Consider the following 25,045-nt stretch of genomic DNA (forward strand, 5'->3'; position numbering starts at 1 on the left):
AAAATGGTAAAAAAAATAAAAGCCCCCACATATTTGGTATTGTCGCGTCAGTAACGACGCGTACAATAAGTTACACATGCTTTTGTCTGTGCACGGAAAAAGCGTAAAAAAAACTTAGGCAAAATGCAAATTTTTAGCATTTTGCCTCACTAAAAACGCAATAAAAGTGATCAAAAAAGCCGTACATTCCCCAAAATGGTACCAAAACCCCCACAGCTCGTCTCGCAAAAAATAAGCCCTCATAAAGCTCCGTACATCAAAAAAATAAAAAAGTTACAGAACTTTGAATGCAGCGATTTAGAAGAAAAAAAAGATTTCCAAAAAAAAGGTTTTTATTGCAGAAAAGTGGAAAAACCTAAAAAAAAGTAAGAATTTTGGTATCGTTGTAACCGTACCGACCCGCAGAAAAAATGGATTGTGTCATTTATGCTGCATGATTAACGCTGTAAAAAAAAAAATCTATGGCAGAATTGATGCGTTTTCTCTCTCTGCTATCATAAGAAAAAAAAAAAGTTTTACAATATAGTCTATGTACCCAAAAATGATGCCGATAAAAACTACAGTTAGCCACGCAAAAAACAAGCCCTTATACGGCCGCGTCGACGGAAAAATAAAAAATTATGACTTTTGATAAATGGAGAAGAAAATCCGCCAAAAATCCTTGCGTCCTTAAGCCCAAAATAGGCCATGTCATTAAGGGGTTAAGGAAAAAATTGTGAAAGGGGATCCTGTGGATGTAAACCATTCGTTGATGAAAGGGGTTAAAGGAGAATGTCAAGAATTGTTGTGATGAACAGTTGGTAGACAGTCAAGAAGATTGCACACAAATACAACACTAGTTCTCCAAATAACATCTCCAAATGTGCCACTCATCATTCCTTAGGAGGGGTATAACCAGTTTTAGGGCCTCAGGTGGCAAGACTCTCCATCTAATCACACCACAACTGTAATCATTTGCATATCTGTCTGAGATGTAACTGCGTGCTGAGTTTTGCAAAACAACTTCTAGGTGCTTGTGTTTTTTTGACAAAAAGTGTATATGAACAGTGTAGACAAGATGCATTGGAATCGATAGCCCTGAACTCAGCAGCTTGTGTTTTATAAGGGTTAGATACAGGAAGTCCAAGAACAAATAAACAACTCTAACTTTGTCAAGTGCAAGCATGGGTTAAAATAAAAAAGCATTCTTGCCTCCCTTCACCTCCCAGGACACCGCTAACCGGATCCACTGCTCTATCCCGATCCTCCGCCGCTAGAAGTCCGGTTGACTGCTGTGGCCAATCAGAGACTGCAACGTCACCTTCCGAATGCCTGGCATCAGCGCTCACTTCCTGGGTGCCAGGAATTAGGGAAGGTAATGCTGTAGGAAGTCAGGTGACCACGGCAGCCATTGTGAGACCGCAGCATTACACTCCTGGCATCATGGCACCCTGGATTTGGAAGCTGATGCTGCGGTCTTTGTTTGCCCACAGTGGTTAACTGACTTCTGCCGGCGGAGGATGGGGACAGGGCAGCAGAACTGATTAGCTGTGTGAAGACAGATGAGTATGCGTTTTCTTTAGTTTAACCCATGCCCAGGCTGTAAATTTTTTTTCGGCTGGCACAGAGTGTTAAGGCAGCAGAAATGCTGTTCCAAGCTCTTGCTCACGACCTGCTGAAGGTTGCGAGTTCAATCCCTCCGCATGGTAGGTGGCTCAAGGTTGACTTGGCCTTCCATTCTTCTGCGGTTGGGGGGGGGGGGGGGGTTGGGGGGGGGTTAGGGGTAATAAAGAAAATTACCTGAAAGCACTGCGGAATGAGTTGGTGCTATAGAAATAACAAGATTTATTTAATTTGAAACCGCACAATCCCTTTAAATTTGGGTATTCTTGGCTATAAAAAGAATTTGAAGCATTTCTATCACAGGGTCTTTTAAGCTGCCCAGAAAGGTGTCCATATCCTTTAGGTATTTCATAAGGCTGTCGGAAGGCATTAATAAGGTTGGTGGGAGGAAGTGATTAAAGTCGCTGTAGGTTTTTACTAATATGATTGTTTTTGGAAGAAGAGCTCCAATGACTCTCTGGGCTCACTGATAGGACTGGGGACCGGAATCTGCAGCATATCACATCATTACTTAAAGGGGTATTGTAGTGTCATTAAATGAAGTTAGTCATCGTACAGTGAAAAGTTCTACAGCTTTTCAATGTACTTTCTGTATCTTTTTCTCACTGTTTTGAAGAGCGCTACCTGCTGCCCTTCAGTCAAAATTTTCATTGCTTGCGTACAGGCCCAGGTCATGTGATGGACACGTAGGCGCTCGGCTGATTACAGCGCAGCCATCAGGACTGCGTCTTGCATCTGAGCTGTGCACCACATTTTATCCAGGCCAAGTAAAAAATATATAGGTTCCTAGTAAATGACTGCAAGCAGAGATCTTGAAAACTGACATACTCCCACTGGGGAGAAACTGACCTGGTCAACACTGGATCCTATTGATTGTCAGCTAGCAGAGCTCTTGAAAATGTGTCACAGTCAGAGAGCAAAAGGGAAGACTGAAATGAAGTGATAAGATAGACAAAAGTCTGTGCTACCCCCTTCTCTGGAGTGATTTACAGCCTTGCAGAGGAGATCACCACAGCCGAGGGGGTAGCACAGACTCCTCTGCACGGAGGACAGGATAATGAGAATGCCTAATGCATGCAATTCCCACTTTCACCTGCTTGGTCTCCATCTAACATGGGGCTACACCTGTAGTTCTATTTAAAAGGCAAGACACTTGGCTTTTAAACAAGACCTAAACTGCTGCTCTAGTCTTGTTCAAGCTGGAGAAAAAGCCATTTGAAAAGTGGTGCTTATTCTAAACTGTAAGGTTATTTTCTCATAGCACCATTCAGGCAAAACTGTTAAGTGGTTAGCAAGCAAATATTTTTTTTTCTTTCTTCTCCCTTCGTATTGGTCAGAAAGGAGGGATACTTTTGGTTTCTCCATTATTGATGCAATCGAGATGTTGGACTTGCATAAAAAAACATTTTTAATACCAGCTTCTTACATTGTACAGGTCAGTGGTTCGGCAGGCGAACAGCATCAGTCTGTTGGCTCTCAGCTGCCATCCGTGGTTTGCCAAGTATGTAACAAGCCCATCAACAATGCCACCTTACACACCTCGGCTCTGGAGAAACGAAGAGGGCGACCATCCAGCAAACTGTTAACCCAAATTGAGCAGAAGTACTACAATCAACTGATAGAAAGGCCAGTACCAGAAAGTAAGTTACTGGTGAGCTGGTTGACCAACGAGCAGTGCTGCACTAGTGAAATTTAATTGGGTGTAAAACAATGTTTTATGTAATAGTCTGTTCAACTCTTGCAGACATGAAATGGTCACAAGTAGTTCGCCAATATGTTTTCAATCTACTCCATGGAAGGGGGAAGTAAGGCTCTGTTCAGACCTCGTTATTGCAGTCCACTGCACTATTCTTTATTTTGCAAAGTGCCAAAAAGGAATTGAAACATGGAGACCTATTGGATTCCATTTCCGCAGTCTTCAGTAATGGCCAAGATATTTTCTTTTGCACCACGTTGAGGGGTGCCGTTTTCTTGCTTTTAAACAAACCCTGATGGGACCCCTGGTGGAGGCAATAACGAGGTGTGAACAGACCCAAAGGTGTATTTACAGGTGGTACTCCTTCTATAAAAGCTCTGCATTATATACAGCTGACTAATAGAGTTTCAGCAACTTCTGCATCGACTAGCCCAAGTAAAGGAAAAAATATCCGCGCTCGTGTGGATCAGACTAACTTTCAGTAAGTCCTCGAGATGTCTATTAACATCAAACTATTTCATTAACACATTGAGCAACGCGTTTCGGCTAATATGCCTTTCTCAAGCTCAAAACAACATAACAAAAATACAATGAAGGTATATATACACTTACATAATCTGTAATCTTCATGTTAGAGGACGCCGTCTGTCCTCCTCTGACGTCTTAGCAGGAGGGGAATCCCGCTGTGAGAGCTGTCACGTGGTAGAATGTTACATGGAACGCACGTTGTGTTCCATATTTCGATGCAACTTTGTCAATGGCACAAAGTATATACGAAAGGTCCGCGTACTGGGAACATAATCAGCTCCCCTTTAACCTGCCTGTTGTATATTAACAGCGGAATAACTGTTAGATCCCCATAATTAGAACCATGGAGATCACTGGATTTATCATATTTATTATCCTAATTATTGTAGGTAAATCTACATTTAATATCTAATTTATTCTTTATATTTTTATACGATGGCTATATTGGTTTGAGGGTACATTCAGACGACCGTATATTGGCTCGGTTTTCATGCCTAGCCGATATACGGCGTCCCTCTCTGCCGGGGGGGAGGATGGAAGAGCCAGGAGCAGGAACTGAGCTCCCACCCCCTCTCTGCCTCCTCTTCACCCACCTGCACTATTTTCAATGAGGAGTGGCGGGGCGGGGCTAATTCTCGGAACGTAGCCCCGCCTCCTTATATTGCAAACAGTGCAGAGGGGTGGAGAGGAGGCAGAGAGGGGGCGGTAGCTTAGTTCCTGCTCCTTGCTCTCCCACCCCCCCCCCCCCCCTTCCTGCAGACGAGGACACCGTATATCGGCTGGGCGTGAAAAACGAGCCGATATACTGTGGTCTGAATGCACCCTGACACTGTGAGATTTTTAATCTATAAATCTTTCTATTATATATTTGTTTTAGCGATTTATAATCACCTTATTATAATCTTTATTTATGGGCAATATTTGTTATAAATGATGGATGTTTTTATGTGTTTTAAAGTTTTAATATGCAACAGGCAGGTTAAAGGGGAGCTGATTATGTTCCCTGTACGCAGAACCTTCATATATACTTTGTGCCATTGACAAAGTGCAATAAAGTTGCACTGAAATTTGGAACGCAGCATGCATTCCATGTAACGCTCTACCACGTGACAGCTCTCACAGCGGGATTCCCCTCCCGTTATGACCTCAGAGGAGGACAGACGGCGTCCCCTAACATGAAGATTACAGATTATGTAAGTGTATATATACCTTCATTGTATTTTCGTTATGCTGTTTTGAGCTTGAGAAAGGCATATTAGCCGAAACGCGTTGCTCAATGTGTTAATAAAATAGTTTGATGTTAATAGACATCTCAAGGACTTATTGAAAGTTAGTCTGATCCACACGAGCGCGGATATTTTTTCCTTAACTTGGGCTAGTTTACTTTAAAGCGTCCATGCACCGGATTGCTTCGACTTCCAGCGTCTCTCCAGAACACTGGATCGTGGATGAAAGACTTACTTGATACGCCAACCAGGACAACAGGTGACGGTGGGGTTCCCCTTACCAGGGCTTACCCACCGTGCACCATGTGAGTCGTTACTCATTTTTTTATATTAGCTGCTTGGTTTGTCAGCAATTCATTTTCTTCTGGTCCCCTTCACTTGGCACACTCCTGACATTTATTTGTAACTTCTACATGGAGTTTGTATGTTGCTCCCCTGTTTCCTTCTGGGTATTCTGGTTTCCTCCCACACTCCAAAAACATACCATTAGGTTAATTTGATAGGGAAATCAAAATCTCCGTGGCTTCTTTGCAATATGCACCCTGGAAACAGACTGGTCACATACACCGAGGTTGATAGTTAAGGCCAACCAAAATTTCCTGCAGTTACTCATGGAGCTAATTTACAAACTAACTGCTTTAGTTTGTTTCTTATGTTAGTTGGAAACTTGCGTAGAAACAGTTCTGCAGTACAGGCCTGTGGCACACTGGCGTATTTTGGGGTAGTGTGTGGCCTGTGGATTTCCACGGACAGCATACGACCCCATTATAGCCCATGGGTATATACACATGAATGTTTCTTCACACAGAACGATGGTCCATGTAAAAAAAACTTATGGCATGCTCCATTTCTGTAGGTTTAATGGACGAGAAATAGGAAATGCCAGTTCACATCGATATTGTTGTACCTTGACGCCACCAGAAGCTAGGGGTTTGGCAGGGGTTAGATGGAGGAACACCCTTGTCACGACCCTAGCTCCCAATTGGCTCGCGACCCAGCACAGCTCAGAGGCTAAGAGCAGCGTGGAAAGAGTTTGTGCTGGGATAGAGGGTTGGGGTTAGGGGTAGTTTGACAGTTAGGCTTACATTATTAACTGTAAATGTTTCCATGTGAGTGCCGGCTGGCATTAACTTGAAAGCATTTACACCTAATAATTGAAGCCTAATAGTTAAACTAACCCTCAATCTCAGGCAAAAGTAATTGGACGCACCTAGAACTTTGGCGCCCGCGTCTCCTGCAGTAAGAAATGCGTCACATCGCTGGCGGTGGCAGGACCTTGCCGCCCGTGTCCCCTGCAGTCAAAACCCAGTCCCCATCCCCCGGCAGGACTTTCCCGGCCGTGTCCCTTGCTATCACAACCCCCGTCCGGTGCTGCCAGCAGCAAATCGCTGCCCGGCTCACCCCCCTCTTCCCCCACACATCTGACGCAAACAGCCGCAGCCGAAAGGGGAGAGATCAGTAACCCATGCCAGAAAGGGGAGAGAGCAGGAGCCGAGGGGAGATCGCAGTGCCGGGTTTACTCACAGAAAGGGGACAGAGCAGGAGCCGGCGGAGAGGTGAGCCAATCAGCCACTGGGGGCGTGACCTGGCCGTCAAGTTCCTTAACAGTTAGATACACCCACCACATCCGGTGGCATCAAGGTACAACAGTACCGTGCACATCGATGGGTTGTGTCGTGTTGTCCAATGTGAGTTGAGCCTGAGCCACTTGGGCGCAAATCGCACTTACAACTAGTCCGCACCTAGCCGTGCAATGATTTTTTGCTAATTGATAGGTCTTAAAAGTAATCTTTCATTTACTACCGTGCATATAGGATTGTCAGCTGTTTCCATCTACATCGATGAGTTCTACTTTTATCTTGTTAATGACCAGCTTTAGTCTCTTTTACGGCTGCCTCCTACAGTATGGGGGTTTCTATGAATTCTGCTTTAATAGCAATAACATATTGCGCACTGCTGATGTAAATGGCAGACAGTCACAATTTAGTTTCTATTACCAGATTAATGCAATGTGCTTTTTTTCCCCCCTCTAACACACAGATATGAAAAACGCCTGGTGGTGGATAAAAGACCCGGCTGTGCTGGAGTCATTGCTGAAAGCTCTGCACCCACGAGGCATTCGTGAAAAGTCTTTGCACAAACATCTCAGTAAGCATCTTGTGCACCTGAAGGAGATGTGCGCCCGGTCAGCCAACGGTAAGAGAGTTTTTATTTTTTTTCTAATTATACTACCATATACTAATAAAAGTATGACAAAAATGTAAAAACAACCAATAATAAAGCGATGGCTCTAATTTGTCTTTCTATCATGTTCTTGTGTACCTAGATGCACTCTTTCAATTCAAACCCTCAGAAGGTCACCCTGTCAGTCAGCAGACACTGGACAAATGGTCAGTTGAGCAATGGACATTTCAAGTGGATCTTTATGTTTTACAGTGGGTGGAAAGCTTGGAACAGAGGGTCATGATGTCAGACCTGCAGATACGGGTCAGTCCTATTTACCATTCACGTTGTTTGATATAGTAGTAGATATAATGTGTATTCATTTCACTGCACCAAGGTTATGCTGAGACCTTGTAGAAGGTTACCAAGAAGCTGTACATAGAAGTTCAAGTCAGCTATTTCCGGTTATGTAGAACGTAATGGGTCACATGATTAATAATACTATAAATGGATGACTATAGTCGTAATGATTGCAGGCGACACTCCGTTCCCTGGCCAGTAATTTGTAATACAATGGTATGATACTATCAAGCCTTCCATTTAGGCCGGCTGCACACACGTGGATCGGAATCCACATGTGGGAGCCCACAGTGGAAGGCGACCCTGTGCCCGGCCAGCGTCCGCTCGCACCTGTATCGCGGATGATCCAGACGTCCCGCCATCGGACTTGTGCAGTACAGATTTTTTTTCTAACCACTGCTTTTCCTGCGCCGTCGCTAGTCGATGACGCAAAATACGTGACATTGCGGAAGGGCCGCGGGTTAGACGCCTTCCATTAACCTCCATCCGAGCGGAATCCGCGTAAAAATAGAACACGTTGCGATTTATTTCGTTTTTTCAGCACTCATGCGAGTAGCCATGCGAATGTTCTATTCTTGCTAATGTATGCAGAATGCCACAGATCATCCGCACGGTTGATGATCGCGGATTCCACAATTCAAATCTGGTCGTGTGCAGCCGGCCTTACAGTAGGCCATAAATATACCTTGCAAGGATGAAGAAAGGAGAGAGGTCATCGCTTGCATAACACATTACCCTTGCATTGTGATTCTTGAACACTCTAATGGCCTATTTACATGTAACGATAATCGCTCAAAATTCGTTCAAGCGAACTAATTTGTGCGATAATCTTTCAGTGTAAATGCACGAAAATCGCTCACTTTTCGTTCGCAGTTTGTTAAGCTGATGTTTCATTAGCTTAAAAAACTCGTTGGCTCGCTGGCTTCTCGTTCCATGTAAACGCTCCCCAATAAGGGCTTCACCTAGAATGTGAAGCGCTGAGCGAGAAGCCGACAAGAACCCGGGATCCAGCGGGAAGTCTTTCTTTGTAAACACTCCGCACGAGCGCTGATTACCTTTGCAGTGACGTCGGCATTTGCGCGGAGCGTTTACCCGATTGTCATTCCATGAAAAAGAGCCATACGCCGTGCTAACGCTACCTATTTTGTAACACAGACTCTATACGACTCTATACACTACCTATTAGGATTCCTGCAAGTCACACCATTTAACAAGCCGTGTAACAATGACTGGGACTATAAACCAAAGCCAGAGTCTTCTCCAGAAGGAAAAGATCACCATGTACAGACAGCTGTTTGGGGGGTTTTGCACCTCATCAGTGTACGGTAGATTGATGGCTTGCTGGGTGAGAGTCCTATGTGGCGTGGGTAGGTGTGAGGAGACGTGCGTCATAGCCTTCTTACCCAGCCAGTCAGCAACCTACTGCACACTGATGAGGGGCAAAACCCCCCAAACAGCTGTCTGTACATGGTGATCTTTTCATTCCAGAGAAGACTTTAGCTTTGGTTTATATTCCCAGTTATCATTACAAGGCTTGTTGGACGGAATAGACTTGCAAGAATGCTGCATTCTAATAGGTGGCGCTGTAGAGGCATTGTTCCATATTTTCATTTGCATGCATTTTCCCAGAGTACCATGCATGGCCTTACAGCTCTCCGCAACCTTCTAGGTGTTCTACTTAAGGAGAATCACCTGACCCACATCATTGGCCTCTCACCCATCCAGCACCCTACTACACACTGATGAGGGACAACCTCTCCCCCCTCCCTTCCCCAAAGAGTCTGTCTGTACATGGTGATCTTTTCCTTCTGGAGAAGACTCTGGCTTTGGTTTATATTCTCAGTCACTGTTACAAGGCAAGTTAAAAAGTCAGACATTGACTTGCAGGAATGCTGTTGCCCTATAGATGGCGCATACTAAATCTCCCAGAGGAGCATGCATTTCATTATATATCCTTACACTTTCTAGGTGCTCTCCACAAGGAGACACTATACCCCTCCAAGCACAAATGCATTAATGTCAACCATCATTACTTTTACATCCCTCTTTTACAGGGCTGGATCCCTGCTACCTTAGACTCTGTTCGGAGTGACCTTAAATACTTTGAGCACACATTGGAAGCATACGATGATATTTTTGCTAAAGTGAAAAGAGAAGATGGACGAGTACACAGGGAGCCAAATAATCCGCTAGATATAGCCGTGCTGCGGCTTCTGGACCTGGAGCAGAATGTGGAAAGAAGGTACCTGAAGGAACCTCTGTGGGTGTTGAGCGAGGTGCAGCACGAGAAGATTGTCATCACCGACATGGAGACGTCGTCAACCACTGAAACGTAAGAGCAGTACTCCTATCATCCCAGCATGTTTGTATTCCCCGTGATATATAAATATTATACCGTATCTGTACACCGTCTCTTCTGTTTGTGGCAGGCAGTACAGTATTACATCGCGTCTGCGCTTGTGGCACCAAACAGTGGAGCGATGCCGGAGTGCTGCTCAGCTCTCTCTCTGCATACAGCAGTTCGAGAAGTCCTTAGCTTGGGAGCGGTCGATAAATAAAGTGGTAAGAGGCCGAGTAGCACGCTAGCAGTTCCTGTCTCTTAACATCTTGCATTATATGTTTAACGATCCCCGCTGTTCTTTTTACAGACTTGCATTTATTGTCGAAAAGGTGACAATGACGAAAGCTTGCTACTTTGTGACAGCTGTGATCGTGGTTGCCACACTTATTGCCATCGACCTCGGATGACTGAGATTCCGGAAGGGGACTGGTTTTGCCCTAACTGTATTTCTTTAGTGAGTGATTTACATATTAGTTTAATTTGACAAGGAACTAATTTAACTTGATGTTTTCTTCACTTCTAAAACTACATTCAAACTTATACAATAAAGTTATTGCTATATTCATCACTACACTCCTGGATTACTCCCAGAGTAATCTGTGACATCATAGAGTGAGTCATGTGACCTACTGAACTGCTCCTGAGATGCTCCTGGCAATGATGAACCGGCAGAGTATGCTTTCTTAATACGCCTTACAATTGCAAAGTTAAAGTAGGCCTGTATTGTACCCTAGGGTGCTGATACACGGAACGATCTGTCGGCAGCAGATGCCCGACAGGTTGTCCCAGCGATAATCATCCCTGTGCTTTAACACAGGAACTAGCATCATTGACTGAATGGAGGCAGAGCGTGCCGGAGATTATTACGCCCGCCTCAATGTGCAGTAAGCAGGCAGTCGTTTAAAAGTGCTTGACTGCTTGCTTACATGGAAAGTTGCGTCGTCCAGTTTTCTATATGTAGAAACTGTACGACGAACAAGAAGTGAAGACTTTTCGTTCACTGCCCACTCGGTGCATGCATTTACACCGAATGGTAATCTTACAGATTCTCGCTGGATTGTGGAAATGTGAACAATAATCGTTATTTGTAAAATCACCTTTTACATGGCTCGTTTGACTAACAGCTATTCCGTCCAACACCCTTCCCCCATACACGTGCATATTTGGTGTGCATGTGTTCTCAATAGGGAGAGCAGTATAAGCAATTGCCAAACACCTCTGACCACAGCATATCTAACTGGAGAACAAAAGGCTCAGGTATTTTGAAATGCAAGATACTGATCTTTCTTTTTCCCTTTACTGTTAGGGGAGAGCCGGGAGAGACCCCTTAAGGCCCATTTAGACACAGTGATTATCGCTCAAAATTTGCTCAAAAGCCGTCTTTTGAGCGATAATCATTGGGTGTAAATATGCCCATCTTTTAGTTTTCTGCCGAACGATGGTTATCATTTCGGCTTGAAATCAGTCCTTCAGCAGAACAGCTCTGAATAATTTCAGCTCCTGACGGCTCACACATCACTAATTGGTACTAATGGGCATTAGTACCAGTTAGTAGATTATGCAAAATAATCGCTCAAAAGCCATTTTTTGAGCGATCATCTGTGTGTGTAAACGGGCCTTTACACATTTGATAGTTCGTTTCCACTGAATGTTGGCTGAAGCTGCCTATTTCATGGCTGATGGCATTCTTAAGCAAAATTGCTGTGTAGGGCCAGTAGCATCCAGCACACGCCTGAAAGCCACTTTGCTTATGAACTAGTTAATATCTTTACAAAAAGTAAGGAAAAAGTATTTGCAAAGTAAGTTATTTGTAAATTAAAGCAACCCTCTGATTTCAGGACAAACTTCTGTGCGAGGAGAGGAGGAGGGAGGTGTATCGCCTGCAGTTGTTGTTCTCTTCCAACCCTTTGTTCCACTAGTTTTGGCTCTTTTGTTCAGCAATCCAAGATGGCCGATGCAATCTTCAGACTACCTGATCCCCACAGTGCGTTGTTAGTGTTAAACTACTAATGCAGTATACCTGCTCTGATTGGTCAGAAATGCTCATGTGATTAGCACTGGCCAATCGGAGAGCGGTGTGCATTACTGTACCTGAAGATGTAGCCCAGAACTGGCTGATTGGAGGGGAGGTAGAGGTATATTACCTGCATTTGTTCTCCTCTATCCCCATCCTGTCCTGACACAGATTTGTGATCCAAAACCAAAGGGTTACCTTAAAATTGAACAAAGTGTAAAGGTTTTGTTTAATTTCCCATAATTTCACCTTTTTTTTTTAGCAAGGAGAAAGTGAGTATCTACGACCCGGTGGTTCTTCAAAAAGAGCCAAAAAAAGTGTGCAACGATATCAAGATGACAGTCCCTTGAAGCAGTCACGTCGAAAAGAGCCAGCAGCAGTCTCTCAACAATCTCCGGCAGAAGCATCACTAGCAAAGCGGAGACGAATTGGAACTAGGAGCCAGTGCCCCGATTTAACGTTCTGCGAGTAAGTCACAGAGCATTTGATAGCATCGTCATGCTGGCGCAATGACAAATACTATTTTGCCGTTATCACCTTATCCGGTAGTCATTCATGTTATGGCGATGTACACGGGACAAGTCTCCATCACAATTCCTGCACTCACTTTTGAATAACTGTCTGTTTACTGTGAATGGAGCCGGGCGGGGGGAGAACTCTCCATGCTGGATGTCCAACAAACCCATATAGGTGTGATGGCCAACTGTCCACATACGTTAGGCCATATAATATAACCTATTCGCTTTATGGCGCAACAGGGACACATTCAACCAGTCCAGTGTACATTTATAGATCGTCATCTCTAAAAATATAATCTTTGGAATTTGAATGCTCATTTTCCTTGTAAAGAGTGCAATTCTAATGCTTCTAAGGGTAAATTATAGCCGAAGGCCTACTGCACCTCCATTCAGTTAGTGATTATTTCTGGGATGCCTATTGGGTGCTTCTGTACCCAAAAGTTATCCCATGTAAAAGGACTCTTAAGTGATAAGTATGTGTCTAATCACTGTTTGTCTACAATGTAGAATCATCTTAATGGAGATGGAGTCACATGACGATGCATGGCCCTTCCTAGAACCCGTGAACCCTCGCCTTGTTCCTGGATACAGGAAAATCATCAAAAACCCAATGGATTTTTCTACTATGCGGAACAAGTTGTTGAATGGAAGGTAAGTCTTAGATACAAGAGTGGCTGCAGTGTCAGCCTTGTATAAGAATGCCCCGACTGTAACTCAGTTTTATTTTTAGGGGTTTATCCAAGCAACCTTGCCAAAAGTGTCGCTATATCTAGTAGTTAGGACAACTGCTTTATGGAAGTTGATTAAAAGAGCTGATCACAGCATTCTCAGTTTTATTAGACTCAACGAATGGTAGCAAGAGATTTCCAAATGCTTGCTGCTTTGCTTCCGTATACATAATGAAAGGGTTATTTCCAAAATTCTCCTATCAAATAACCATAGCTTGTTTATTTTCATGAGTTCCATTGAAAATTAATGGAGCGACACTTCGCATGTTAGGCTACCACTCCATTCAGGCTCCTCCTCACTGCAGAGAATGGACGAGGGGTCGGGGAAGAGGTCAGTATGGGATCCTTGTTCTTAGGATTGGTGGGCGTCTCAATGGGGAGATTCTCTCCCGTCTCAAATAGATTTTATCACCAGTCTTATATCCATCCAGTTAGAACATAAAACTTTAGTGTACAGTATTTCTATAGTTTATAGCATACCTAAGTTTTCAACAAGTTTTTTTTTTAAATACACCATGTTCCTTACCCTCTCATGTGCTGCTGTTTGCACCCTGTTTCATGTTTTTAAGTTCTGATTTTCAGGTTCTCTTTCCCATTTTTCTCCTGCCCTATTTGCAATCCACTTCAGGCATGCGGCTTCTTGCAAGCCAACCATTCTGCCATCAGTTCACTGTTCTGTACTTCCTTACCCTCACTTCAGATACTTCATTGTTCTGTCTCCATCAGGAGGGAGGCAGTATCTGAATGCCCTTCTATCTGCTTTCCAAGCAGAAATGTATATGTGTAGGAGTCAGACATTCAGAGACATTTTGGCCACATGGCTAGTAAACGCACACTAGGGCTGTAACAGCAGGAGAGGCAGAGTTTATGGAGATTGCAGACACAGTGTCTGCAGATCCGACAGCCTTCGAAGTGCAGAAAGCAGCCTGTGATGATAGTCCCTTCTCCCATAGGTATTGAGCTTCTGTAGTTTCTGGAATGTTTACATAGCTAACAGAAAGTGGATTGCAGAGAGGCTGGAAGGGAGACCCCTAGTGGCAGCCACTTCAAACTTGATTTGGCGGTAAAACCGACACCTTTTTTTTAATAAAGGTATATTACAAGACACACCCTGGCTATTATATGAGCACAAGTTACCTTAAAAGTTAGTGCCCCTTCAACATGTAGAGCTTGTTAAGTGAAATTGCAGAATAAACAGTTGATTTTCCCGCTGATAGGGTTATGTGCGAAATGTGCAGACACTTCTAATACCTTTATCACCTCCTTCCCCTTTCATATCTGTAGGTATACCAGCTGTAAAGAATTTGCAGATGATGCCGAACTGGTGTTCAGTAATTGCCAACTGTTTAATGAGGACGAATCTGAAGTAGGGAAGGCTGGACTCGTTCTGAAAAAGTTCTATGAAAGTCGATGGGAGGAGTTTAACCAAGAGCGAGAAAACAATTCACTTTGAGGCCGGAGTGCAGATTATTTTTTTTATTTTTAGGTTTTTTTTAGTTCAACATTTGTATGTTTATCTCTGCGACACTGAAAAAACGGGTTCATTTCTCTTGTTGTCCTTTCCTCTTTCAAGGTGTGCACCCCACTTTGAAGGGACGTTACGGCAACTTAGGGTTTCATTTCTCATTCTCTAGCTCTCTTGTACCCTGCACCCAGTATGTATGAATTCCTTTCATTCCCTCGGTATACCTGAGGTCGAATTATTTAATGTCGTCACCCAGGGCAGCCTAGCCTGAACTAGAAGTAGCTGTGCTACAAGAGTCCGCTGTGGCCAGCTCACCTTGGCTGTATCTGCATTCACATCTCAGTGTTAAGTAGGCTTCCGTAGACATGCCATGTGTTGCGTGAGCCGATACGTTTCCTATCTACTGAACTTGGATAATCCAACTGAAATATGCACGTTTACATGTATTCCATTCTTACATTTTACATTAGCATAATGTACAAAATGCATATATTTATAATGTACATGTATACATAAAGTCAATACATTCACACAAAAACGGGCACAAAGTTACCTAATGATGATATACATCTTCGTTGTTTACTAGAGTTGTATGTAAGTTGTCACATGTCCATGTTTTATGCTTTTCGGCATCTACCTTTTTTTTCCCCCGTGGCCGGCTTTCTAACTTTCTACATCAGGGGTCACAAGACCTACTCAAATAGCAATAGCAACTTTGGTTGGGACCATAGATGAGGTATCTGCTTTCTAGCGTGTGATGTTGTATGGCCAGTATTCAGTGCACTAGTTTTGACAGAACCATAATCTTGTGTGCTCTGGGCTGAACTTGGATCTGATCACCTCCAACCACGTTCCTTAACGTGCTGCTTCCTTTGGTTAATCACTGTTTGTTATACAAAGCCATTTTTTTTGTCCCTATCATTTTTTGGCACTACCTCCTCCCATGCCAGTGGCTTCCTTCTTCTGTCATCTGCCCCCCCCCCCCCCTCCTAATGTTTAGACTGAGAGGTACCTGCTATCGCTTCGTAGAGGTACCTTTGGTCTTGATAGGCCTTAAGCACTACAGGGTTCCCAGAGGACACTTGCTACAACGATAAATATATATATATAATTTTTTTTAGTTTTTGTACTTTCTTCACTTGACTTCTAAGTTGTGTAGAATTGATGTGACCTCTTTTTATTTACGTTGTGTAATTTATTTATCATGGTTTCTGCTGTATAGCCATTTGCTTTTTGGTATTTAATATCTTGTATGTCTGTTTTGAACACTTTTTTTTCCCGAGAACCAACCTATATTACGAGTAAGTGCTGTAACAGTCTGTTTTTTTTATACCTCCACCCGGATGATGACGACGACCTTTTGGCTTCCCCAAAAGCATTAAGTGGTTCATCTTTTTTTTTTTTTTTTTTTGACATGTGTTAGAAAGCAGTTTGCATCCATTTATTACTTTGTGTTACTGTCATCTTTTCAGGTCGTACAGGACCATTGTGTAGATTGAAGAATTAGTTCACATAGCTTCTTTCATTCATTTCTTGATTGATCTGTTTAAAGGCTTATACATTCTGAGTTCGTAAGGATCACTGATCTGTATACCAAGCCACTTCCTTGTGTACAGCTGGGTCCAGAGGTATTTGGACGCTGATGCAATTTTTTTGAATTTTTAGCCTCTGTACATCAACACCAGGGACACGAAACAAGGCCATCAATACATGATAGAGGTGTAGGCTTGCAGCTTTGATCCAAGGGGTGTAACAAAAATATAGCATTCATCATTTAGGAATGACGGCTCTTTTTACATAGTCCTTCCATTTTCGCAGAAATGTAATTGGGCAAGCCAACATAATTATTAGGAATAAGGATTATTTTATATCAGTCTGGAAGACCTGGACATCTCCAAATACTGAGTTTCCTTCCTTCAGTCGCTGATTGTATGTAGATCTTTCTGCCTCCAGTTAAGGCCCATTTACACGTAACGATTGTTGCTCAAAGTTCGCTTAAACGGACGAAGTGCACGATAATCATTACGTCTAACCACAAAGCCATCGTGCACTTTTCATTCGCTTTCCATTTGTCACTCAGTTTCAGCCGGCATAATGATAATCGCCGATTCGCTCACTTCTCGTTGTGTCTAAACCCTTCCCGCGGGGTGCTGTACATAGGAATGTGAAGCACTGAGCGAGAAGTGAGCAATTCTTAGCGATGATCTGCCTTAACATTCTGCATGAGCGCGAACAACTAGCAGTAAAAGTGGCATTAGTGAGAAGCTCGATTACGCTGAGGTCGGATGACCGACTCGGCTATGGAGGAATATTCCATCTCCGTGCTTAAGAGACTCTGGGGTTATTTTTTTGGCATGTTTTGAGTCATCGTCCATCTGTATTGTGAAGTGCCATCATTTTTGCAGCATGACCGAATCTGAGCAGAAAGTCTTGGTCTATACACCTTAGAATCCATCCTACTACATCTATCCACTGTCTCGTCGCCAATAGACACCAGTGACCCAGTTGCATTGGCAACCATCCATGCCATAACACTGCCTGACTGTGTGTTCCAAAGGATGTTCCTATTGGAAGGCAGCATTTTTTCAAATCGCTGTTAGAGGATGAATGGCCTTTTAAGTCTCCTCACTCACTTACCTTCTAGGTGCTCTCCCTAAGGAGAAAAGATAGCATTTCTGACCCACATCACAGGCCTCTCGCTAGCCAAGCCAGAAACCTACTGCAAATTGATGTGCGGCAAACACCCCGAAACAGCTGTCTGTGTATGGATTCTGGCTTTGCTTTCAATTTCCAGTCATTGTTACAAGGCTTGTATAAAGAGTCTAACAATGATTTGAAGGAATGCTGCATTTCCAATAGGTGGCGCTGCAGAGGTATTGTTCCATCTACCTTATTTGTGCGTTCCTATGTGAAACATTGAACCATCGGTATTTAAACGCCACGATAAGAGCCCAAGCGGCCCTGATTTTTATGCCGGTTGAAACTGAACCATGAACTAGAACCTCGCAGTCATCGTTCGGCATTGGCTGCGTTTAAACTGAACGATTATCGTTCAGTTTTACTTGTTTGAATGATAAAATCGTTCAGTCTAGACACAACATGAGATAACTAAGCCACGCCAGACCGTGAAACTACTCATCAGTCAGTTGTCCAATTACTTTTGACCCTGTGAAAATGGAGAGACTATGCAAAAAATGGCTTATGCAATATATATGTTATACCCCTTACATTAATGCTGAAAGTCTACATTTTAATCACCTATTGATGGATTTGTTTCTCATATATTGGTCTATAGAGACTAAATTCTGAAAACTGGTCGAAATACTTCTGGACCGAACGCAGTCAGTATAGGTATATACCTAACACTGGGCAAGTCTAGGTGTGGGAAGACATCTTGGTGTAAACCAGAGATCTGTGCGCTCGGGTAGAGCCTGCCCCGTATTAATTATTTTGCTTTTGAAGGTTCATTTCTCTTTTTTCATTGACCTAAAATGTAAAAATTAGACCAAGAGTCTCCTTCCATGCTAGAAAACGCAGTGCCAGCACATTCCACCCCATTCCTCTCCATCTAAGTTCTGCCTCCAAACATAATCCTTTAAGGATACATACGCTTTTCAGTTTGGTCGTCTTCAGTTTTGTCTTCTATAGCTGATCTTGCACTTTATAAGGGTGATCTTCGCCCGAATCTCATTCACTAAAGGGAAACCAGTCTCTAATCCCTTTTTGGATCTGAAAGTCCGAGACTCTCACACCTTCTCATACACCCTTTGGGACGGAATCATGCGGATCCCTTGCTTCGGGTCCTACAGTAGGAAGAATAATGGGACAGTGCAGTTGGTATAAAGAGCAATATTCGCCTGCAGCCAGCGTGTTGCGTTGCAAAGCAATAAACCGATAATGTCCTTTGCACTAAACCCAATGAAATGTCATGTTTTTAAGGAGAATGATCCTCTGGACCCTTACACTGGATTGTTTCTGTACAGCCAGGGACGGTCGTGCGGTTTTCGTTTTAGCTTGTTCCTTCATATATGAAATAGTGTTTCTGCAGCAGAACTGGGTGAGGACGGTTCTTACTAGAAGCACGCTGGCACTGCCCTCAAATATTTTTATATTCAGGATGTTTAAGAGTTGTTTTTTTATTTTGGTATTCAGTAGTAGACGACAGACTTTAAAATGAATTTATAAAATGCATATTTATTTTTCTCTAAATTTACCGTATCTTGCGTGACCTTAGAGCCTTGGTTGCTATATTTTAAGTACTTGATTTCACTCTATCTTGTTTTCTCTGGTCAATTGATGATGCTACACATAGAAATGCCCCAATTAACCTGATTTCAGGTTCCGTCGTATGAAAATTTGTATGAATTACATGGCATGCTGTGCACAGTAGTCCACTCATGCCTTTTCCATACTAGGACTGTAAGGTGAATGGCCAACTTTGAACACCATCTGTTGTCTTTAGGTCCAACATCTTGCTGATTTAATGCCTTGATCAGGGTTCTATTTTTCAGAAACGGGGTTCCAAGTCCCCTTGAATAGGTAGAACTAAGGGGGTTCTCCAAGATTATATATTCTTCCTAATGAGTTTTCTCATTCCCACCCTAAAGTAACCCCCTGACCTGAATGCACTGCATGTAACTACAGCAGTGGCTCTCGGGTGTATACTTGGACACCCACTCTTTGTGTGATGTATAGTACACCCAGAGCTCCATCTAGTGGTGGCCACAGACAGCCTTTTTTTTTTTTTAAGTCTCAGTTAGTTTCTTGATATATTAAAGGTAAACTGTCACCTTAGAACAACACCATAAACTAAGTTAAGCTGTGGTCACACAGGGCGGAAATCTCGCAGTGGGTCCACACGGAAATACAGCAAGATTTCTGCAGCAGAAATGCAGCTTCAAAACCCGCTTTGCCGCCTGTATTCCGCTGCGGCCATCTCTCCCCATAGAGAGGAGAGAGACCGCTACGGAAACGGCGATACGGCATGTCAATTTCAGCACGGTTTGGCTGTAATGGCTTCTCCGCAGCGTGTGGACAAGATTTTTGCAAATCTCGTCCACTTTGCTTGTTAGGCTTAAGATTGCCGGCGGAATTTCCATGTGCAAGGTCTGTGCGGCAATTCCACCGCGTGTGAACCCAGCCTTATGGTGCTGTCAAGGGAGGTGACGGGGAGCTGTGGAAAGTTTTTTAAACTCTCCTGCCACTCATTCCCGGGCTGCCTGTTGGTAACATCTGACACTTTTCAGACTGCTCTATGTGCACACTCCCAAAGAAGTCTATGGCAGAGTGGCCAGGTTTTCCTAGGGGACACTATGGAAATGAGGTAGCGGGTGAGTATAAAATATACATCCACCAGCTCCCCAGCCAGTGCCATAACTTGGTTTATGTTGCTGATTTGAGGTGACTGGTTCCCTTTCATAAATTACTATAGAATGTTGGACCCGTTTAAGGTCACAAATAAAAATAAGAAAGACAACATTCACTTTAAAGATGACCGTTTGTTACAATTCGTAGCGTCAACTTTTCACCAGCCGAAACAGTTTTTACGACGTTGAATCCTAATTTGAAAGTAATAATTTTCTTATGTCGATATTTTCAAGGCAGCAACTTATGAATTTGTTTGTCTTCCCTTGTAGATGTAACCAGCGTTTTGCTCCACCATCACGGCCGCTTTTATCTTCCCTCCACTTTCCTGATAAACACATTGTGGGGAGATGTACTAAGAAAAAAAAAAGGCCAGAATTTTGGGTCCGTTTGTACCAGAAATTGTTGATCATGCCGGATTTAATGTGTTTGAAAACTTTTAAAAAGTTTTGAAAAGTTTCTAAAAAAAATCTGGGCCTTGCTAAGAACACTCTGGATTAATTAATTGAGTGTGCCGTAATTTTGGTGCAAAATACTGATACAAGACATGGCGTAAGAAAGAGAAATTTTTTTTATCATGTCTATCAAAATGCGCCACATTGATCCCAGGATGTGTGCCAGTGTGATGAATTTTCCTGTCCGATCTGGTTTTAAGTGGTCTAAGCTAAGGACCATATTATTAACTCTTCCCTGTGGTTTTATGGAAAGCCCAATAATCACCTGCGAATATGGGTATCTTTATTCTTGCTGTGCATGGATCCTTCTGATCAACCCGATTGTCTGATACAGCCGCTCTCCGAAGATCCACTTTATAAAGTTGTGAGACAGAGGCCTCGATATTTCTGTGCGGTGCGTTACAGTTCTCTTACAGTTTTATGAGGGTTTATTTAAAAATGCTGTGTTTTATCTAAGACACGATTCACTTCCATGGAAGGTATATGTATCAAATCCGGTAGCAGATATATTGCCGAACTAATGCTCAACAACAATACGGAATAGGAAAAACACAGGTTTAGTCTTTGCTACACTGAATGAGAGTATGAGTGTGGATTTTCTACCCCGTGCACTAAGCATCGCTGTATGACTGCGCTCCACTTCAAGGTCAGTCCTGCAGCTTAGTAGGTGCTTTGGACCCACACCAGGAATACCCCCACCAGCTCTCACATCCTCCCTATATTATTTTTTATATATATGTAACCAAACTGTGTTATAGTGACTTTTGATAAATGTACAGTTTTTCTGTGAATTTAAATTTATTTCTTTCTATATTTTTAGGACCAATCTCGTTTTTAAGAAATGAAACAAACAAAAAAAAAATTTAGAACTTCACGTTGTTGCACATGTGCTGTAGTGTGCCCTTTAGCAGCTGAAATGAAATAAAATAAAAATGAGTCTAGAAATGTATTGATCGTTGTTTTTTCTTTCTTTCTACGCATTGAAATAACACAAACATAAACCTTTAAAGGGCCATTCTGGCAAAAACGATCTTTTCCAGGTCGTCATCCCGACGGCCCCATTTACAATGGAGGTTGCCCTCTGATCTCTGTAGGGACAGGAAGAGTTCTTAAAAGCACCTCCCTTTCCACCATGCTTCAGTGTCTTCCTGTCCCTACGATGGCCAGATGAAGTAAGCTCCAGGGAGGTTCACTTACTGGAGGCACATAGTGCCGAAGATCCCCTGGAGGGAAGAAGTCGGAGCAGCATACCCTAGTAGTCCCTGCATCCCCGACCTGCGCCGCCATGGAGCCGTAAGCCGCAGATGCAGCGTTGGTCTCCTTCAGCGGGTCGGCATCCTCAGGCCGCCGCTGCCACGACTAGATAGTTCCTCCTGGCAGCGGAGGGGAACAGCAGCGGCGGCCTCTCTGATCCTCGGCGCACATACCGGTGACGTCATCTGGCGTCGTGACGTCACGTGCTCAACGTAGGGGGCGTGGCTACCTGCGCAGACCCGGAAATGGAGCCAAATTCAAACAGATTTCTCTATAAAAGCAGGCTCTGCTCCACAGAAGCTATCCTGCTGCTGTCTGAAGTGCCTCAGCATGTCTACATGCGACAGCTCAGCACGAGAGGGAGAAGCAGATACCCTACAAACTGTGAGTGGCTATATGCCAATAAAATGGAACATGCAAACTTGTCATTTGTATTGATTGGATGCATATAAGTTCCTTTTTTCTCCCCCCTCCTCAATTTTCTGTATGGGTTAGATGGATAAGGAAGGTCCGAAGGCTAAAGCAGACCCCAGATAAAAATCTAAAAGATGCATCCTCTGTAGTAAGAGGCTAGAGGATAACTATAAAGCCAGAAGACGAGAAAAAAATATTATTTTCCCTCAAACGACACAGGGCACCTCATAAAAGCAGTGAGGGAAACTATGCAAATTGAAGAAAACCCCCACCCAGGACAGTCCAGGACGAAATGTTCGGGGGCCTCCGGTCAAGACGGAAAACCATGTTTCCGGTTAATCAGAGCCTGCAACAAATTATTGCAGACGAATGGCCGGAACCTGAGAAGAGACTATCTGTCTCAAAAGAAATCAGGAACCGGCTCGCGTTTGCTCCCGAAGACATCCGCCTGTATAGAGAGACCCCAAAGCTCGACATACAGATCGCAAAGGTGGCCGAGAAACCCCTTCTACCCTTCAAGGACGCATCGCAACCCTTGTACCCGATGGACAAAAAGGTCAACGGTCTGATGAGGAAGACCTGGGAAGCGACGTCCTTTACCGTCGAAACTAACGTTGCGGCAACATCAGTAGCCAGGTCCATGGTCTTATGGTTGAATAGGTTTGAAACATCAATTAAAGACCGGGCTCCCAGGGAAGAGCTAGCCAGCTGTCTCCAGCTTCTAAAAATGGCCACCACCTTTCTAGCAGACGCGTCAGTAGAGACCGTCAGATATGGAGGAAAAACCGCGGTCCTCAGTACCACCGCAAGAAGGGCGTTATGGCTAAAAACGTGGGCAGCAGACGTAACATCTAAAAATAAACTCTGCGCCATTCCATTCCAAGGCGAATATATGTTCGGGCCCGTCTTGGACAAAATACTCGAAGGTAGGAGACAAGAGCAAGACCCTTCTGAACAGAAAATCCTACAGGAAGCCATCCTTTCCAAGGAGGACACGGCAGCCACCTCCAGAAATCAAGGGAAAAGGAAAAACAGGAAGATGGTCGTACCCCAAGGGAGGTCGGGGTAAAGAAGCTCAACCCACTTCTGATTCAACAGGGGGTAGACTAGCACGTTACCTGATCCAGTGGCAGGTGATAACATGTAACCCCTGGGTACTTTAGATAATTGAAACCGGGTACCAAATCGAATTTGACTCCCTACCTCCTAGGAGATTCCTTCTAACCTCCCCAGAGTCCCCACAAGAACAGGAAAATCTGCTAAAGGGCATCCAAGAGCTTAAGGACCTAGGAGTCATTATGCAGGTTCCCGAACACGAAAGTGGTGAGGGATTTTATTCCCCCCCTTTTCTTGATAAAAAAAAAACCAAACTACTCTATCAGAACCATCTTCAACCTCAAAGCCTTAAATAAACTCTTTTCTTACAAGAAATTTAAGATGGAAACTGTGAGGGCCATCTTGCCACTAATAGATCCCGATAGCGTCATGTGCACTATAGACGCTTACTATCACTTCCCAATAGTCGCAGTTCACCACAAATACCTGAGGTTCGCCCTGCGGGATGGTGACTTAATCTATCATTATCGGTTTATGGCTCTAACCTTCGGGATCTCGACTGCCCCTCGGGTCTTTACGAAGATAGTGATAGAAATGATAGCTTATTTTAGGCGAAACCAGATTCTCATTTTTCCATACCTGGATGACTTTTTGTTGGTATCAAGAACAACAGAAGCCATATGCGCAGACCTGTCCGTAGTCTTGTCTACCCTGAATAATTTAGGGTGGATAATAAACAAACAAAAGTCTGATTTAACCCCAGGTACACAGAAGATATACTTAGGTGTACTCCTAGACTCCCACATCCAGGAATCACAGCTTCCACTATCCAGAAGGGAAGACTGGGTACCGCAAGCTGCAACCTCCCTGTGTTGGGCTACTACGGTGTCCATCAGAGAATCAATGAAAGTGCTTGGCCTTTTGACAGCCTGCATACAAATAATCCCATGGGCGCAAGCCCATACCCGACAGCTACAACGGTTCATCCTTACCAGGTGGGACAAACGGCAGACCTCCCTAGACAAGAAGGTGAGCCTGTCCGTCCAAGTTAAAGAGTCCCTGCACTGGTGGACCTTACAGAGGAACCTGAGTAAGGGTACCTCCTGGTCATGGGAACCCGCCATATCTGTTCCAACAAATGCTAGCAAAACCGAATGGGGAGCGCAAGTAGCAGACTTAACCCTACAGGGAACTTGGGACTCCCAAATAGCTGCACGCTCGTCCAATTATAGGGAATTAAGAGCAATATGGGAGACATTTCGTGCGGCAGAACCCCACTTAATAGGAAGGCATGTAAAAATCCTAACTGATAACCTGACAGCCCTGTCGTTTGTTCGTCACCAGGGGGGAACACGACACCCACACCTCCAGCAACTGACGGCAAAGATACTTCGCTGGGCAGAATCCACCGTGCTATCCCTTTCAGCCATTCATCTAAAAGGGTCCACAAATGTCATTGCCGACTTCCTCAGCAGACAGAGCGTCCTTCCGGGAGAATGGGGTCTGAACCAGCAAATCTTCAACCAACTAACATGCCAGTGGGGAGAACCACAGATAGATCTGTTCGCCACGAGGGGAAATACAAAATGCTGGGACTTCTATTCGCTCAACCCAAGAGACAACCCATGCAGAGTAGATGCCCTGTCTCAAAGCTGGGACATGGACTTAGCTTATGCATTTCCCCCCTTCCCACTGATCCCGCACACCCTCAGAAAGATTCAGGCCAGCCGGGCGTCAGTAATCTTAGTCGCCCCCATGTGGGACAAGAGACCCTGGTACCCCATACTAAAGGCTTTAGCGATCCGAGGCCCACTTCGACTACCGGCCATGGAAGATCTCCTTCTCCAGGGCCCTCTAACAT

General features: G+C 43.9%; 1 protein-coding gene across 1 annotated transcript in view; it reads left to right on the top strand.

Annotated features, from left to right (window-relative positions):
* BAZ2A (bromodomain adjacent to zinc finger domain 2A) overlaps window positions 1-21,398 on the top strand; it is a 65,751-nt gene extending 44,353 nt beyond the window's left edge. The window contains exons 21-29 of the mRNA XM_066584771.1: window positions 3,038-3,242; window positions 7,093-7,248; window positions 7,379-7,539; window positions 9,630-9,907; window positions 10,005-10,137; window positions 10,224-10,370; window positions 12,193-12,398; window positions 12,956-13,099; window positions 14,461-21,398. Coding sequence (XP_066440868.1) covers window positions 3,038-3,242; window positions 7,093-7,248; window positions 7,379-7,539; window positions 9,630-9,907; window positions 10,005-10,137; window positions 10,224-10,370; window positions 12,193-12,398; window positions 12,956-13,099; window positions 14,461-14,629 — 1,599 coding nt within the window. The 3' untranslated portion in view covers window positions 14,630-21,398. The remainder of the gene's footprint in view (window positions 1-3,037; window positions 3,243-7,092; window positions 7,249-7,378; window positions 7,540-9,629; window positions 9,908-10,004; window positions 10,138-10,223; window positions 10,371-12,192; window positions 12,399-12,955; window positions 13,100-14,460) is intronic.
* Window positions 21,399-25,045: the final 3,647 nt, after the last annotated feature.

This window comes from Eleutherodactylus coqui, chromosome 1 (genome assembly GCF_035609145.1).
Source record: "Eleutherodactylus coqui strain aEleCoq1 chromosome 1, aEleCoq1.hap1, whole genome shotgun sequence".
Taxonomy (NCBI): domain Eukaryota; kingdom Metazoa; phylum Chordata; class Amphibia; order Anura; family Eleutherodactylidae; genus Eleutherodactylus; species Eleutherodactylus coqui.